Consider the following 17,163-nt stretch of genomic DNA (forward strand, 5'->3'; position numbering starts at 1 on the left):
CCTCCTTTTCAATCTTAGCTGTCCTCATTTGTTGCCTGTATGGAAATCATAATCGCCGTTTACTATTATCATTAATAATAATACTTGAAATTGTTTTCACGCTAAGGTATCCAATTTTGTCATACTTGAATAAATCTACAAGGTCTGACTACAATAAATATTTATTTCTTGAAAATTGAAGAACTCCGGCTAAAATTCTAATGCTCCGAGGTCCTTTCCGATTTTTTAATCATCTAAATATGAACTATTACTCAATGAGAACACTAACTTCTACTGCATTGACGGTTTAATGTTGTAAACGGGGAAATATTCGGATTAATTAATGTGTAAACAAAAAAATGTCGTGATATTTAGCCGATCTACTACACTTGACAGTGTGTGAAAACCGACTATTTGACGCTTTGGTAATTACCAGCCACTGTGCGACAGAGATCCCAGTAAAACTTTTATCCTCGGGATAAAACAGAAATTCAGCACCGGCAGTTCCGGGAGGTTCTTCCCAGCGGGTATAGTGGAGCGGGACACCGGCGCGAGAGTAGTGGGGAGCGGAGCGGTGTCGGTGAACCTGTCCGGGCTAGTGGAGGACAGCATGGCTGCGGGAAAGGGAGCAGGGAAGCCCGTCTCACTGTGGGACAATTTGCGGATACGCTTCATCATTTGCTTCTTCGGAGTCTTCGTGTGTTATTTTTATTACGGAATACTGCAGGAGACAATGTAAGTAACTAGCAGTTTATCTGAAAAAATTGTTTAACCCACTGTGCCTAATGTTTTAAATTTAGCTAAAACTTGGGACAGTTGTTGATTAGCTTTTTGTGATTTAAACGGAATTCAAGAAGTTTCAAACCAAGAAAAGCATTTTTTTTTTTTTTTTTTTTTACTGATTGAATTTTATTTTTGCATAACTTTGCCTGCTTTGACTTAAATAGCACACATATTTGTTGGATTGTGTAATTAGGGATGTTTCTAAAAGCTTATTTTACACAATTTAAACATAATGTAGCACGATTTGTGAAATGTATGTATTTTGTGCCACTAATCAACTTCCGGAATATTTATTTTTATTAAAGTCCCTGATTTTTAAACCATTTTATGTGAAATTTATAAAAGAGTTCCTTGGGTATGAAATATTTTTAACTGAATGCCTTTCTTTTTTTGGCTCTACCAGGGTTATGTGTCCTGACCAAATTCAACATGTTTGATTAAACCTTTGAGTTGGAAAATTGGTATTAATTAAATCACATTACAGGCAGAAATTATTATAAGTTCAGACAGATTTTAGACCACAGATGTAATTTTTGCTTTTTAATAATGTATGCAAAATGGGAGTTTAAACTTTTAGTTATTTAGACAAGGATGAATCAACAAAACCATTACTTTAATTCCAGGGATTAAAGTAATGGATTAGTTTTTCTAGTCATTTTCTCCATGAACTGACCTCAGATCATATCTGGTTTTACTTAATAATCAATGTTTGTAATTAATATTAGATATTGCTAATGTCAGTATTTTCTAATTACCATGACTACAATCTCCAACCTGCAGCTGGTAAAATGTGTTGTAATGAAAAATGGAGGAATAATCTGCGGTCTGTATGACTCTTGCAGCACTCGAGGTAATTATGGCGGGGAGAAGTTTACTTTTGCACGGACACTGGTCTTTATCCAGTGCATCATCAACAGTGTTTTTGCAAAGATCTGTAAGTACCTGCACGAACAGCAACGTTTCGCACTAAAACACAAGAAATCAGTCATTTAATCTTATTTTTCTCTCTCTGAAACAGTGATCCAGTGTTTCGAAAGCTCCAAAGTGGATCACACCAAGAGCTGGCTCTATGGCCTGTGTTCCCTCTCCTATCTGGGAGCAATGGTTTCCAGTAACTCCGCCCTCCAATACGTCAACTATCCCACACAGGTGAATCTCCATTAAAATTAACTTGAGTCAGGAACTGATTTGGGTTTGAAATATGTTTTTATTGTGTCCTAAAGTGGGATTTTTATTGTTTTAGGTGTTGGGGAAATCCTGCAAACCCATACCAGGTAGTTTGAAATACATTAAATTCATAATAAATAACAGATAATTTGTGCTTTTCAATTTACTGCTTTAAGATTAGCACCTCTTTGCATTTTGGGAAGTGATTTCTGTTTGCAGTAACACATTCTTGAACATTTCTGGTCATAAAATAAATAAAGAAATACTGTGGTTGCAAACACTTCTGTACTCATGCAGTGTGCTGCTGTGTGCATGTTGGTCACTGCAGAGGAAGTGCATCATCTGGCATTTAGTGATTATGTAAAACTCAAGTCAACTCAATACTTTGAGGTTCATTAAGCAGCATGTAAACCTCTAAATGTGATGTAAAACTTAAATAAACCTAATCAGGGTTGGTAGCATATTTTTAAGATGTTTAAATGTTTAATAAATCCTTACATGATGGACTTCCATCCTTAAAAGGTGTACACTTTTGTTGAAAATTAAGGCCTTAAAATGTCTTAGATTTGTTTGAAATAAATTGTAGGACAATTAATTACATAGTCATCTAACATTTTGTCGTGGCAGGATGATTAAATGTAGTTTTCTTTTCTTGTGAGTCATTTCTTTACAGATGGATGGAAGAGGTTTAGGGCCGCTGGAAAAAAAGTAAAAAGAATTTACTTTTTTTTTTTTAACCCAAGAAATTTTTTAAATACAGAATTTTGACTTTTTTAAATGCAAAGTTTTGACTTTTTGGTTGCAGAGTTTTTACTTTTTATATTACTTAAAATTTTTACTCTTTTTTTTATGCAGAATTTTGACTTTTTAAAAATACAAAATTTTAAATTTGTTTTAAAGCAGAGATTTGAGTATTTTTCCTGCATATTTATTCCTTTTTTTACTTAAAATTTTGACTTTTATTTTTTTTCTCATAAATCCAATTCTTTGTTCATAAATCTGACTTTAATCTCAGAACTCTGAAAAATTCCCAATTATCATATTTTTATTTTTCCAGTCGCCCTAATCTTCTTCCGTATAAACGTGATTTCAATCCAGTGTTGTATAATTATTCCAACGTGGAGAAAGATAGTTTTTAAAAAAATTATTTGAAAGCATTTGTATTTTTCTAGCAGCCCTGACATTGTAGCTTCATCTTTTGACATTTGTCACATTGGTCCGTTTGTTTTGCTCTCAGGAATGACACGATTATGGTGAAAATGAAATTCTCTGTGCTTGTTGCAGTTATGATCCTCGGCGTAACGATACTGAGGAAGAAATATTCTCTGGCGAAGTATCTGTGTGTGCTGCTGATTGTCGGTGGCGTTGCTTTGTTTCTCTACAAACCCAACAAAGCCGCCGCCGCCGCCGCAGACGACCACATCTTCGGCTTCGGGGAGATTCTCCTGGTGTGTAAACGCAGCGATCCCGTCGTCTGAATTTGATTTCTCGTGTCTGTTCTGCTCATCGCACCTGCTTCGGTCCTAGCTGGTGTCTCTGACGTTGGATGGACTCACCGGCGTCGCCCAGGATCACATGAGGGCCCGCTTCCAGACCGGCGCCAACCACATGATGCTGAACATCAACATGTGGTCCACGCTCATTCTGGGTCTGGGTGAGTCAGTGGCGCTCGCTGCCAAACGCTCATCGAAATATTCAGCCAGGAGCTTTTCACAGATTTATTATCCTTCCTGCTGTCGGGGAGAAACACACGTATGAGCAGAACCGCCTGGTTCAACACAAAGCAGCGGCTCATTTAATGTGTAAAGGTGTGACTCCGTCTGTCACTTCAGAACATTTCAATATTCATTCCTTTCTTTCTTTGTTGCTGCTAAAAATGGAAATTTATATAAACAAAAAACACAAACTGGCTTCAGTTCATGCATAAAATATAATGTTACGTTGTGTTGTTAAGTGTTGCACTGCAAAAACACAAAAATGTACCTAATATTTTTGCTCAGTTTTTAGTGCAAATATCTTAGTGCATTTAAAATAAGACAAAATAGCTTTTTTTTAGTCAATAGTTCCTTAATATTGCTAACAGATTATTTCACTTGTAAGATGACATTTTTCCTTTTTAAAAGTGAAATAATCTGCCATAATATTAAAGAAAAGTATGAAAACGTGTAAAAAATGAAAAAATATGTTGTATCCCCTCTTACTAGCAGCCTATTAAAAACTGTTCAGTCTATTTCTAGTCAGTTATTAAAAATCTATAATTGAGTTCAACCAGAAAGACAACAAACTGATTACCAAAGAGCCAGTACAGGGGTGTCCAAAGCGCGGTCCGAGGGCCATTTGCAGCCGTCTGAAGGATTTTCCGCGGCCCAAATGGATTAGATCTGGCCTGCAAGTGTTGGTGTTTGGTGTAGACGAAGACATTTTCAACTTTTTTACAGATAAAATAAAATAGATTCCCATTTATTAACAAGGTTTTGCCATTCATCTTAGTTTTGGAGCAACTAGAACCACAAACTTTGAAAAACAAGTTGTACTTCTCATATAAGAAAACAATCAACCCCAAAGATTTAGGAACTATACGACCTTTCAGTATTTACAGTAACATACACATCTGTTTTCTAAACTGTTTAATTTATTATTGAGCATCTAAAGGTAAAAAAAATAATGCACCAAAAGTTTGTTTAAAAAAAATATATAGAAGTGCTTTCAACTACTATTTATTATAAAATATACTTTTCTTTATTCTAGTTCAGCTGTAAAAATGCAACATTTCATCCACTTGTCCAGACCCGTCACTCTTCTCCTTGTTGTTGTGGCGTGAAGCCACCAGGGGGCGCTGTTCACACAGTTTAAGATGCCAGAAAGTTTAACCTGAGGACGTTTTTAGATGGAAATGTGAACAATTCCTAAAATTGGTCAAAAATAAACATTCTTTTTGATTAACATTGTTGATTTGTTTTTTCTGTGTCACACCATTTTATTTTTATTTGTTTATATTATTTTGAATTCATGCAATTCAACCTGGGAAATCTGATACTCTGTATTAACATTGCGTTTGTTATCTAATGTTCTGTTTGTAAGCTGACGTCCATCTCTTCCCTCAGCCGTTTTCTGGACTGGAGAAGTTTGGCGCTTCCTGAGTTTTGTAGAACAATATCCCAGCATTTTCTACAACATTCTTCTGTTTGGACTGACGAGCGCTTTGGGCCAGGTGGGTTTAACCCTTTAACACTCTGAGCTTCAACATGGGGGCCTTGGAGGAAAGATGGAGGGAAACATGCTTTAAAAAATTAAAATAAATTAAAATTGTAAATAAATAATAAATATCTACTGAATAAATCAGTATTTTTTAATCTGTTTTTCAGCCGTTAAAAGAAAATATGTTGAATTAACTTATTGAAGATCGAAATAGGCATATGTGGGTAGAGGACCCAAAAGTATTACTGAAGTGTAAGTACTTCATCATATTTTTGCTCAACTAAAAGTAAAAAGTCTGAGAAATTACTCAAGAGTAGAAAAGTATTTGGTAAAAAGTAACTGAAGTACTGAGTAACTGATCAAATTACCAATCATTTAATAATGAAAAATTATGTAATCAGGTGGACCAAAAGATAAAGTCAAGTGGAAATTTTGGTATTTTAACAACCAAAATGACAACAATTCATATACGTAACAAAAAGATAAGATAAAATAAAATCAGGCAAAAGAAAAATTTTCCAAATTTGTTTCTATTGATGAACTCTGGAAATTCAGGAAAAAAAGATTTTCTATTCTCATCTTTCAGTCAAATTTATGAAGTTGCTAAAAATGTTCTGCCACAGAACTCATCGCCTGTTAAAATCAGAAGAAATGAGGTTAGGACTTACCGTATGCTAAATGAATAAAATAATTACTGGATAGTTAAAATTAAATGCTTCTTTACATATTTTGTAGCATTTCCTGTGGGTTTGTAAAGAGGTTCCGCGGCCATTTGGGGGCGATGGCATGGGAAAGTTTGGGAACCCTGGATTTGATAATATTATCGTTTTCTGCAGACTTTTATCTTCATGACGGTCGTTTACTTCGGGCCGCTGACCTGCTCCATCGTCACCACAACCAGGAAGTTCTTCACCATCCTCGGTTCTGTTATTTTGTTTGGGAACGTCATGAGTGACATGCAGTGGATCGGCACCATCCTGGTATTCCTTGGTAAAAATCCAACTTAATTAAATGCTTTAGTTGTTTTATTTGTGGGGGGAAAAAAATCACCATTTAAGGTTTTAACCTTTGCTTTTCTTGCTTTAGGTCTTGGATTGGATGCTAAATTTGGAAAATCCCCCAAGAAACACTAAAGAACCAGAAGAGCAGCGAAGAAAATGGAAACGGACTGTAACCACAAGATAACTTGTACATTACATGTGCCTATGTTTTAAATATAGGATTACAGTTTACAGCTCTTAATAAACTGAAGACACATATCTTATGATGTATGAAACCCAGACAGAATTATGAGGTACAATTTTAAGGTAAAAACCAAAACCAGCTGTTAAACATATGCTGAACTAAACTATGCCTCTTGCATTAAATCTTTTTTTATTTTTTACAGATTGAGGCTCGAATATGTGTGTAGTTGTTTGAAAAGTATTTAGGAAAAAAAATGTAAACGGTTGTCTGTAGCTTGATGTTGTCCAATATTACTATTCAAGTGATTTTATTTTATACAATATGAAATAACTTGCCATAAAAAAAGGGAATTAAATTGCATTGATCTCGTCTTTATTTCTTTCTGTCTGTGAAATTTCTATGACATAAGGATTAATTTAGTTTTTGCTGTCTCATAAAACTGAGCTGTATTTATTATTCAGTTGATAAGCAAATTATCGCTGTAAAAAGAGAGAGACATAATCGACTAATTTGTTTTAAAGGAGTGTTAATGAATGCCCTGAAATGTGCAGGTTTTCTTCAGCCTGAAAAAAATACAAGACAAAACTAACAGAAGTAACTTTTCAGAAAGACACAAGAGGTTGATTTAAGGAAATAATTCCTTAATAATGATGAAAAATGTACTGGTTATAAGTGAAATGTCATTTTTTTCAAATATTATAAATTAAGATATATTATTCCATTGGCAGATTTCACTTATAATTACTTCTTTTTCCATCAATTTGAAGGAATTATTTAACTAAAACAATGTTCTATTTCTTACTGAAAACTTAGTTCTGTATTATTTTAAGTGTAAAATACTTGTCAAATTCAAAATACATTTTCAGCGTTATTGTAGATTGTGATGGCAGCAAGGACCTGCTGTAGCAGTCTGTATTACAGCAAATTTGAAGAAGCCTCTGATCGAAGACACTGTTTTCTAAAAATACATAAACTAATTTTTCTGGAATCATGTCAATTGGGCTGATGAAACCTAAGTGTGTGAATGTAATAAACAGAAACCCAAACACAACATACCAGCACAAATAACTCATGCTAACTATCAGTGGGAGTGGAGGTGTGATGGTTCGACCTGGGTACTGAAACACAGCTGCCAATTTATTTTTGTAATCTGGCTTTACTCAAGATGAAAAAATGGAAAATTATCAAAACTCTACAAGGACTGTGGAAATTTATTTCAGGTTAATCCAATTCACTATACCCGGAGTTGCCAACATTCTTAGGTTGAGAACAAATAGTGAATTATGTGGATTTTTATGTCAATTGTTATGAAATTTGCTATGAATAAGATACAGAAAGTTGATTATATTAACCAAAGTTAGTTATTTAAAGTATAAGGTCGGATAAAGGTTATTTCTATTCTATTCTGTATTTTATACAGTCATATTCAGTAAATTAAAATGCATGTTATGATTACGCTTGTTTGCCTTTTGAAAATAAAAACTTTCACGCAGGCATTAGGCGCAAATTTGTGTATTAAAGATGTTTTCATTAGTCTGATGTAATGTTTTAACGTTAAATGTATTTTTAGTTTATGTTGATATAATTAACAGGAAAAACAAAGCCTTCAAAACATCGGTTTATTTCAGCAATGTTTTGCTCATTGAATAGCGTTGTGGGGGTCTTGTGTCTCTTCGTTTTGGGTTGAAAACGGCCGGTTGGCCACAATTTTGCCTGTTTAAAAATCTGCCTAAACGCTCTGGATCGCGTTAATTTAAAAATGTGAAATAATTTAGGATTCACTCTATGAAAGTATAATAAACATTAGAAGCGATACGAAGAGTATTTATTTGTATTTTTAAGGTCTAGATTTGTCAGGAAATATGCGAAGCATCGTTCTGATTCCTCATTGACCTTCTTCCGCCTACCGAGCGATTAAAGTGAGGACAGTTGTAGCATTTCTTCACATAAGCGGTTGTTTTTTCGAGAAAAAGCGGGCTTTTCAGACGTCAAAATGCTTCTTACAATCCGCAAGCAAATCAGAAACCACCCCGCTGTAAGTACCGAAAGCTTATCTGTATATTGAATCATTTTGGGGGGATTTGTGATAAAACGGGATCTTTTCCGAATTTTTGTGGCTAATTTAGCTTAGCAGGCTTGACGTCGGGCAACAATGGCTTTGTATCTCATATGCAGTTCAAAAATATAAGTGTTTAAAGCAAACTGATGTCAAGAAATTAAGCTTTCAGTCTGTAAGATACAAAACGATAAACGACACAAAGAAAGGGTAGTTAATAGTTAACCAAAACGAAAACTAGATGTGACAATGTACTTTCTTGACGGCTACTTTTGTTAGCTTGAATTCCTTCCCTATTTCGTCATCTTGTCAAAGAGGCCATATTGTATTATTATTTTAATCTGTTTAAAATATTGAAGGATGTTTGAACATATTCCAGTTGGCTTGGGCATTTTTTCCAGTATTTTCTTGTTTGTCATTTTTTTAGTTTAATTAAAGCCAGTTAATTCTGAACTTTCAATAAAATTGAGTCTTTGTTAGCTAAGTTGACTTTGAAATTTCTGTAAATTACCAAAGTTACAGTTTGACAGAGACGCTCAATAGAAATAATTTAAATGCCTCAATTTGCCAGGACATAGGACTCATTCATGACGCATTGATTTTAATTTATTTCCTGTTTTGTCTGTTTTACTTGTCTTATAAGAATCTGAATTTCTTTATTGTCATTATACAAGAAGGCACAAACGTATTTAAATAAAAGTAGTTGCAATAAGCAGGATGTTAGTTTTTTTAAGCTGTATTTGTTTAATTTATCCAGAAGAAACGTTGTGTTTGGTAGGGAACTGTAATTGAGAATATTTTTGGTTTATGCAGATCATTGTTAATAGAGAGTTGAATCTCTGAGTTTCTGGCATGTGTTGTCAAAACAGTGACGACCTGCATGTTTGTGCAGGTTTCTGTTATGGCATCTAATGAAAGCGATGCTTCCTGTTTAACTTTCAGTCTGTTTTTCTTACAGCTGATTCCCCTTTTCTTCTTCATTGGTGGCGGGGCAACCATGTCCTTGCTGTACCTGGCTCGCCTGGGCCTGAGAAACCCCGACGTTTCGTAAGCACTGCTGATGAAAAATGCATGTCTGTGACCTACTGTGGCCTTTTCTGTTAACCTATTCCTGTTCTGTCCCGCAGCTGGGATCGCAAGAACAACCCAGAGCCTTGGAACAAACTGAGTCCAAACTACCAGTACAAGGTGTGTGTCTGTCATGTAAATAAAAATACACTCCTCAAAGGGTTTTTCCACCACATGATACCGCTGATACTTTGGAAAAACAGTGTATTAGTGGTTTTATCAGGGCTTGGTGTGTTGATCTGTGGGCAAGTCTTTCAGAAAGCACATAATCTAGTTTATGCTGACCAGATCTGATTAACTTAACCTCAAGCTTGATTTAAAAATAGAAGTATTTCAAATTAACATAACAAGTAATGCGCTTGAGCTAAAATGCGTCTCTATTCCCAGTTCTATGCAGTAAACATGGACTACAGCAAACTGAAGAAGGATCGCCCAGACTTCTAAAGTTCCTGTCCGCTGGAGTAAAAAGCACAACCATCGACGAAGCTGCACAGTTTGGTCTCATCTTGAACTTCCTGCATCCAGGAATCTGAACAATGCAGAAGCTAAATCCGCACAGCTCACGTTTCAGTTTCTTCATTGCATTCATGGCTGCTTCAAATTGATTTCTCATTTTCAATAAAGTAAAGGAGCTGTTTCTCCTTCATACAGAGCACTTCATCTTGTTTTTGTTGTTGTTTTTTTGTGCACGTTGTTTCACGCGTTTGCTTTGCTGCATCACTTCTACACCACCCTACATGGTCTGTTTACATTTGCTTTTACTATAGTCACTCTGCTTTCACTACAATTCACCTTTGACCCCACTACTGTTTACAGCATTCTTTGCTGCCATCCAGGACCCCGGGGGCATGTCTGACCTTGTTTCAACAGATGGCTCCCTCTGGTGGCAAAAACAGTCAATTTTAAGACTTTTTCTACTTTTCTGCTGTTAAGTTGTCAGAAAATTCAGCAGATATGTATGTGTATATATATATATATATTTATACATCTGCTGATTTTTTTATTTTAAGTAAAAACAAACTGTTCTTTTGTAAATCTGAGTGAATTTGATGCGCACTGCTGGAGATCTCAGGACTTTTTGGAGACGTTTCTGATAATAGAACGTTATCGCCTTGAGGCAGATGAGTTTGTAAATGTCACCGGGTCGCGCTGTTCCATCTGCAGCGTGGAGATGCGACAAGGATGAGCAGCCAGTGCTGTGCAGAAAATGTCAAGGAGAACTCCATATTTGAATAGAGGCCTGCGTCTGAATCTTAACCACCCTCTCTGTATCTGGAGTCTTGCACCCAAACATTTTAACTTTGGGAAAACTTAGGGAGCCTTTTCTGCCTCTGAATGTGTTTATTTATCAACTTTGCTGATTGAAATTTCATTCCAGGTGCTGCTATGAGCTCAGTTTCTTGAGAAGGGAAGAAATATACTTAAAATATCCTAATTTATTTAAGGAAACACAGCAAAGAGAAGGTAAATGTGGCTCTTTCATGCAAGTAATTTATGGAGATGAGTTTTAAGAGCAAAAGCTGTTTGTTTACATTTTTGTACCTAAACCTTTTATTTTTAACTTGCCAATAAATTAATAACGCTGAATATTTCTGGTTGTCTTTGTAGGTAATTCTTGCTTGTGAACATATGTAGCTTGTCTGAATCACCTGCTTTATTTATGAGTTAATTTTTATTTTTAACCCACCAACTGGAATATGTAAAGTATTTACAGTTTACGTGATTTGCAGCCAAAAAAATAGAAAAATACATCTTTAAGCATGTGAGTATTGCAAATGCAATGCATTACACACTTAAAGCGATGTTTTTGTAAAGATATTAGAAATATTGTTTCTGTTACAGCAGCATATTCTCAACCATTTTGTCATTTTATGTTGTCAAACAAATACCTACAGAGTATTTCTAATTGTGATTTACTTTATTATCATTTCAGTCCTTAAATACTACAATTTGAGTGTAACTATATATTTTTTCTTATATTAAAAACTTAACCAGCCTTTTTTAATCAAATACATTTTTAAAAGGAATTTATTGGATTTCTTTTATATTTTTTTTACAAAATCACAAATATTGGCACCTGTGCAGTTAAAATTTGTAGATTGATTTTTTGCTGATTGGACAGCAGTTGAGTATTTTAACATAGAAATATTTATTTTTCTCTCTTACTTGACACAACTCAGCATGTGGATGAGGTCCAGTGGTTTTTATGGAGACTTTGTGACTGTGTGGAACAACATTTAAGTCCTCACCAAGCCCAGTGGTTATTTGTTATGTGTTACGTTGTGTTTATACCCCAGGGAAACAAGAAGTTATTAATTAATATTGATAAAGTTTATAGTTCCTAAATGGTTCCTGTTGGAATTATTAGGACCGATAATCAAACCCCCACACCACCACCAGAGGGCCCCCAAGAGCACCAATCACCATTTTCTATAAATTTTATATATTTCTAAGTTTCATATATGTCTAAAACAATATTGAATCATGCAAACTAAATGCTCATTACCTGTCGGAAAATTATTCTATATCTGTTTATAGTTACAAAAGTAATTTATTCTGGCTTTTGACTATTTTGACAACTTGTTTACTGTAAATTTAGTGCTTTATTGCTTTCAGATAGTTAAAATAATATGGCTCATTAAATACCACTGCACCTCAAAATCCAAATATGTATGTATTCTTAGTTTATAAGGTTAAAATCAACAGCTATAATAACACTAGCATGATGTAAGCTAGTTATAAACGATGCTAATGGTAGTAGATGCATTAGACACATGGAGTAACTTAGGAATTATGAATAGAACATGATTTCATGTTGGTATTTGGGGCCCCAAATGAAAATCTGGTTAGGGTCACAAAAAGACTTGGGGATAATAAACCTGAAAATTGGATTAAATGTGATTTAATTGGAAATAATTGTTAATTTAACTTTGCATTTTACCTCACTAAGTTAATTAACAACCATAATAAGTTATGTTTTTAATAAATTACAAGAGAAAAAGCTACTGCAATAAATTCCTTATTCATTTTAAACATTTCTAAACATTCTATAAATATTAAAATCTGTCAGTTTACCAGAAACTATTTAAAATTTCTAAATTTAAAATAGCTTATGCAGATATTTTTAAACCCATTTGAAATAATTGCTTAGTTAGCACCAGGACCTATTATTACTGTCTGAGGAGTTTCCCAAATCATCAGCTTTTGACCGACAGCTCAGGGGTTGAGAGTTCAAACCGCTTCATCGCAGGGAAATCTCAGAGGAATCTACCTGGTCGCAGCAGTGGAGCCAAATTGGCCTGCAACTTTAACCCATTCCTGCTGACCCCTGACTCGTTTGGAGCCCCTCTGCAAAAAGAAACGGGGAAAAAAGAAAGAAATGAGAGAAAATAAAGTGAAGAAACACAAAATGCTCAGATTCTGGTCTTTCAGGAAATATCTAACCTGGAATTCTGTCAGAAATAATCACAAAAATGTTATTTTTATGATTTTCTAACATAAATGTATAGAGCAAATACCTCAGATACATCGACTTTGACTAAAATAGAACCTGATTTTGCATCGCCACGTCCCATGAAGGGCTGCACTGTGGCGCAGTTGGTAGAGCTGTTGCCTTGCAGCAAGAAGGTCCTGGGTTCGATTCCCGGCCGGGGATCTTTCTGCATGGAGTTTGCATGTTCTCCCTGTGCATGCGTGGGTTCTCTCCGGGTTCTCCGGCTTCCTCACACAGTCCAAAAACATGACTGTCAGGTTAATTGGTTTCTCGAAATTCTCCCTAGGTGTGGGTGTGTGTGTGCATGGTTGTTTGTCCTGTCTGTTTCTGTGTTGCCCTGCGACAGACTGGCGACCTGTCCAGGGTGTACCCCGCCTCTCGCCCAGAACGCAGCTGGAGATTGGCACCAGCAACCCTCCCGACCCCATTTAGGGAAGAAGGGTGTAAAGATGGATTTTAGCTTTTCCAAATATGATTTTGGAAAAGCTAGTGAGTTAGTTTGTAGTTAAAATCGCTGCTGTCTAAATAATTTACCAAATGTCACAAAAATAGACATTTTTTAAGCTTATTCTGTCTATTTACCTTAAAAATTCAGAAAGAATTTTGAGAATTATTTACTTGCGATAAATTGTGGATTAATGGTTTATTAGATTCAGATTAGGTGCAATCAGTTAACTATTAATGTCTGCTTAGGAAAACTTTTTATTTGTAAACAGGGTAATTATACCATGTATAGAGATTTTTACACAAAAGTTGACTTTACCTAAATCAACTTTATTAAAACTTGGTCAAATATAACAAACATTTTGAATGAAAGTGACTCATGTCCTGTTTATTTGTCCAATTATTATTAATAATAAATTCTTGATGCTTTTAACTAGCCAACTTAAGAGTTCTAGTGTTGTAGTTTGGCCGCCATCCAGCAGAGGGCGTCGGTGGTCATCCTTAAACGGAGCCGTTGACACAGAAAACTAAAATGGCGGAGATATCGAAGAACGGGAAAGAGAAACGGTCCAAACAGAGTCTGGGGTGGGATGTAAAATTCACCCCGCACAATGTTTATGATAATAAAATAACATTATAATAAAGCTCTGAAAAGTTGATACTACGTCATATTTCCCATTTAAAATGTAAGCAATTTGATGAAATGGGTACAAAATAGGTGGGGTTACTGCTAATGCTAACCCAAAACTCTAGCTTAGAGGAATCTAAAATTTAGATTCTAAATTTCCTTTGCTAATAACTTTTTTAAAATGCATCATCTACGCTTTGCTAAGTAAGAGAGTTACATCCTTGTTGAGTGTGTGAGTGTTTTCATTTCATCCGTCCTTGTTTCTTTCTCTATCAAGAGTTTTCCATATCCAAAGAGGAATCTAATGCAGAAGTTTTGTAGCAACCGGATCTTATTGATCTTTGAGTTGAGGATGACAAAGTGGATTGGCAACACACGCACAAAAAGGTCAGGGTTGTCGATGTATTTTTGCATGAGGGATTGAGCGTGGATCCTGCAATTTAAGAACCATTTCAACAGGAATACCACAAGAATTAATCATCTGTGATGTCTCAGGGACGGAGAGGCGGCATATATAACGTGGTTTATGTTGCGTTCCGGAGCATGCATCACTCACTTTGGGGCCAACGCGGCTCTGGACTGACTAGCTGGATGGTTGGAGACTCATTGTCTCATAAATACAAGGTTTCAGGGTTTGATCCCTGAAACAGACAATGCGTCTCGTCCTTGAGTAAGACGGAGAAGCCCAGAGGACAAACTGTCAGCAGACGTCTGTAGAAAGAGAAGATGTGCAAGTTAAAGTGTGATTAATGTGATTCTAGCATGGTAGAACAATCACATTAACCCCTTCTATGGAGGACCAAAACTGCCGTAATTTAAAATAGAAGCAGAAATTAATATATTTTGTTTGTTCATTTTCTGACACACGTTTTCATTAAGAAATGCATATATTTTCTTTTTGAGTTTTCCTTGATCATGCATTTTTTTCAAAAAAATTATATATTTTGTTTTTCCTTTTCCTTAAACCTACATTTTTGTCAAGAAATGCATATATATATATATATATATATATATATATATATATATATATATATATATATATATATATATATATATATATATATATATATATATATATATATATATATATATATATATATATATATATATATATATATATATATATATATATATATAAATTGTGTTTTCTCTTCCTTAAACATGCAGAAAATCCCATATTAAATATATTTCTTGACAAAAATGCATGTATAAGGCCAAGGAAAAACTAAACATACATTCCTTGACAAGCATGGAAAAGGAAAAACAAAATATATAAATCTTTTTGACAAAAACTCATGTAACAAAAAGGAAAATAAAAAAATATGCATTTGTTGATGAAAACACGTGTAAGGAAAACAAAAACGACAAAATATATATTTCTGCTTTTATTTTTACTTATGTCAGTTTTGCTCCTCAACATACATCATCCCTGGCATCTTGATAAAAACTGGTGTTTCTTTTTTGGTTTCTTTCTTCATTTCTGTCTTTCTGCATCCATGGTAGGAAAGCAGGTCAAAATTTAAATAGCTGAAAATAGAACATCTGGCAGGGCCTTGTCAGTCAGCAGTGTGTAATGAAATATGGAAATTGGGGCGCTCTTCAAAGAGACGCGGGGCTCTCAGTGCCGTCCTGGGTCTCCAGCAGGCCCTCGACGTCCCCGGCGGAGCTCCGCCCCTTTGAAACGTGTGCTACATTTCCAGGTGCAGCCGCTGCGGCCCCCGTCCGCCGCCAGTGCCAGCTCATTAGCGCTCAAAGCCTGGTGGAGCTGGCAGCTGGCATCATTAAACTTCAAACCGGCTTTCGACCCAGGGTGCCGCCACAGGGAGAGACCGCCGGCTCGTCCGCCTGCCAACAGCTGATTAGAGCCATGCTGACACTAGAAACCACAATCTAACAGCATTTACACACCACCAACTAAACCCAAACACCAGCTTCTGCAGAAACGCGCCATCCCAAACCGGCCGGACAGCCGCCAGAGGCGGGAAAACATGGTGGCCATGATAGAAACACGTCAGAGTTTGGTAGTAACTAGTTATATTTACACAATTACGGTAAATTTTCTGAAAAAAACAAAACAACAACCATAAAACGTACTTTCAGGATGCTTTACGTTTACTTTTTTACTTGAGTAATTTTAATATGAAGTATTGCTGCTCTTGAGTAAAATTTCTGGTTTCTCTACCCACTGAATGTCAAAGTCAAAATTTATTTATAGCACTTTTAAAAACAAGTTAAAACTACACCAAACTGCTGTACAAAAATGATAACATAATAGAATAAACTAATGAAAATAAAAATAAGTAATAAAGACAACATGTTCTAACCAAAAACTTCACCAGATGTACGTCCACAGTTTTTCTTCTGCCACCAACATGCTTTATTCACATCAGCTCGATGGAGGCCAGTGATTTGACGCGTCTTAAATAGAAAAACATCTTTTCCGGAACCACAGGATACGTCTCTCAACAGGGGACATGTTTTGCTGCATTCACATTTAGTAAATTTTTATACTTCTATTTGGTTCTTTACTTCTTCTAAAAACAGCACAAGCGTTTAAAAACACCCACTCGTCGTTTTTTGACGGTAAATTAATGTTTTTTGGTGTCTGGACTGGAATACAAGTCATTTCAAAAACCTCCCTAATGTTGGGTCTCATTCGAAGGGAACTTCGATGTTACCTAGCAACACCAGCCAGGTCCCAGCCCCGTTACCTAGCAACCCAAGCGGAACTCTTAACGCTTTTGGTTAGCTGGTTTTACCACCGTATGCGCTGTACAGTGGAAAAGGAAATGGAAAAGACAAGTGTTTTGTTGTTAACTCAACATCCAGAAGAGATGTCTGTATAATATTCAAATACAGTTGTGTAGATGCTGAGTTTGTGGCCAGCGGCATCTTATTTGGATTTAAAGTGACAAGACGCTCTAAAACAGCGTAATAGTTCAACCTTATGAAATAAGAAATTATACTGACTGTATCAGTTGGGGTTAAATTTTTGTTTCCAGCTGAAAGATGCTCACCGATGTAATAATTATATAAAAGGAGGCTCAAACTGCTCCATAACTGTGACATTTACACCCTTGATGAGTCAGCTTTCACCAGCACATCTCTGATTTTAGATCAAATTTTATTTACACACTGTCGATAAAGACTATTGGCAACAGT

At 35.5% G+C, this 17,163-nt stretch overlaps 2 protein-coding genes across 2 annotated transcripts; both read left to right on the forward strand.

Moving 5' to 3' along the window:
• The first annotated feature begins 213 nt into the window (after positions 1 to 213).
• slc35b1 (solute carrier family 35 member B1) lies at positions 214 to 6,687 on the forward strand. Its single transcript, XM_044100275.1, has 9 exons — positions 214 to 714; positions 1,605 to 1,696; positions 1,781 to 1,911; positions 2,006 to 2,036; positions 3,214 to 3,377; positions 3,457 to 3,583; positions 5,034 to 5,140; positions 5,964 to 6,117; positions 6,214 to 6,687. Exons 1-9 carry the CDS (start codon positions 590 to 592, stop codon positions 6,258 to 6,260), a joined length of 978 nt encoding a protein of 325 aa, XP_043956210.1. The 5' UTR covers positions 214 to 589; the 3' UTR covers positions 6,261 to 6,687.
• Positions 6,688 to 7,988: 1,301 nt separating this feature from the next.
• Positions 7,989 to 10,091, forward strand: ndufa4a (NDUFA4 mitochondrial complex associated a). The gene is made up of 4 exons (XM_044100276.1): positions 7,989 to 8,347; positions 9,327 to 9,415; positions 9,496 to 9,556; positions 9,824 to 10,091. The coding sequence occupies exons 1-4, from the start codon at positions 8,306 to 8,308 to the stop codon at positions 9,878 to 9,880; spliced, it is 249 nt and encodes an 82-aa protein (XP_043956211.1). The 5' UTR covers positions 7,989 to 8,305; the 3' UTR covers positions 9,881 to 10,091.
• The last annotated feature ends 7,072 nt before the right edge of the window (positions 10,092 to 17,163 follow it).

This window comes from Gambusia affinis, linkage group LG19 (genome assembly GCF_019740435.1).
Source record: "Gambusia affinis linkage group LG19, SWU_Gaff_1.0, whole genome shotgun sequence".
NCBI classification, from domain to species: Eukaryota; Metazoa; Chordata; class Actinopteri; order Cyprinodontiformes; family Poeciliidae; genus Gambusia; species Gambusia affinis.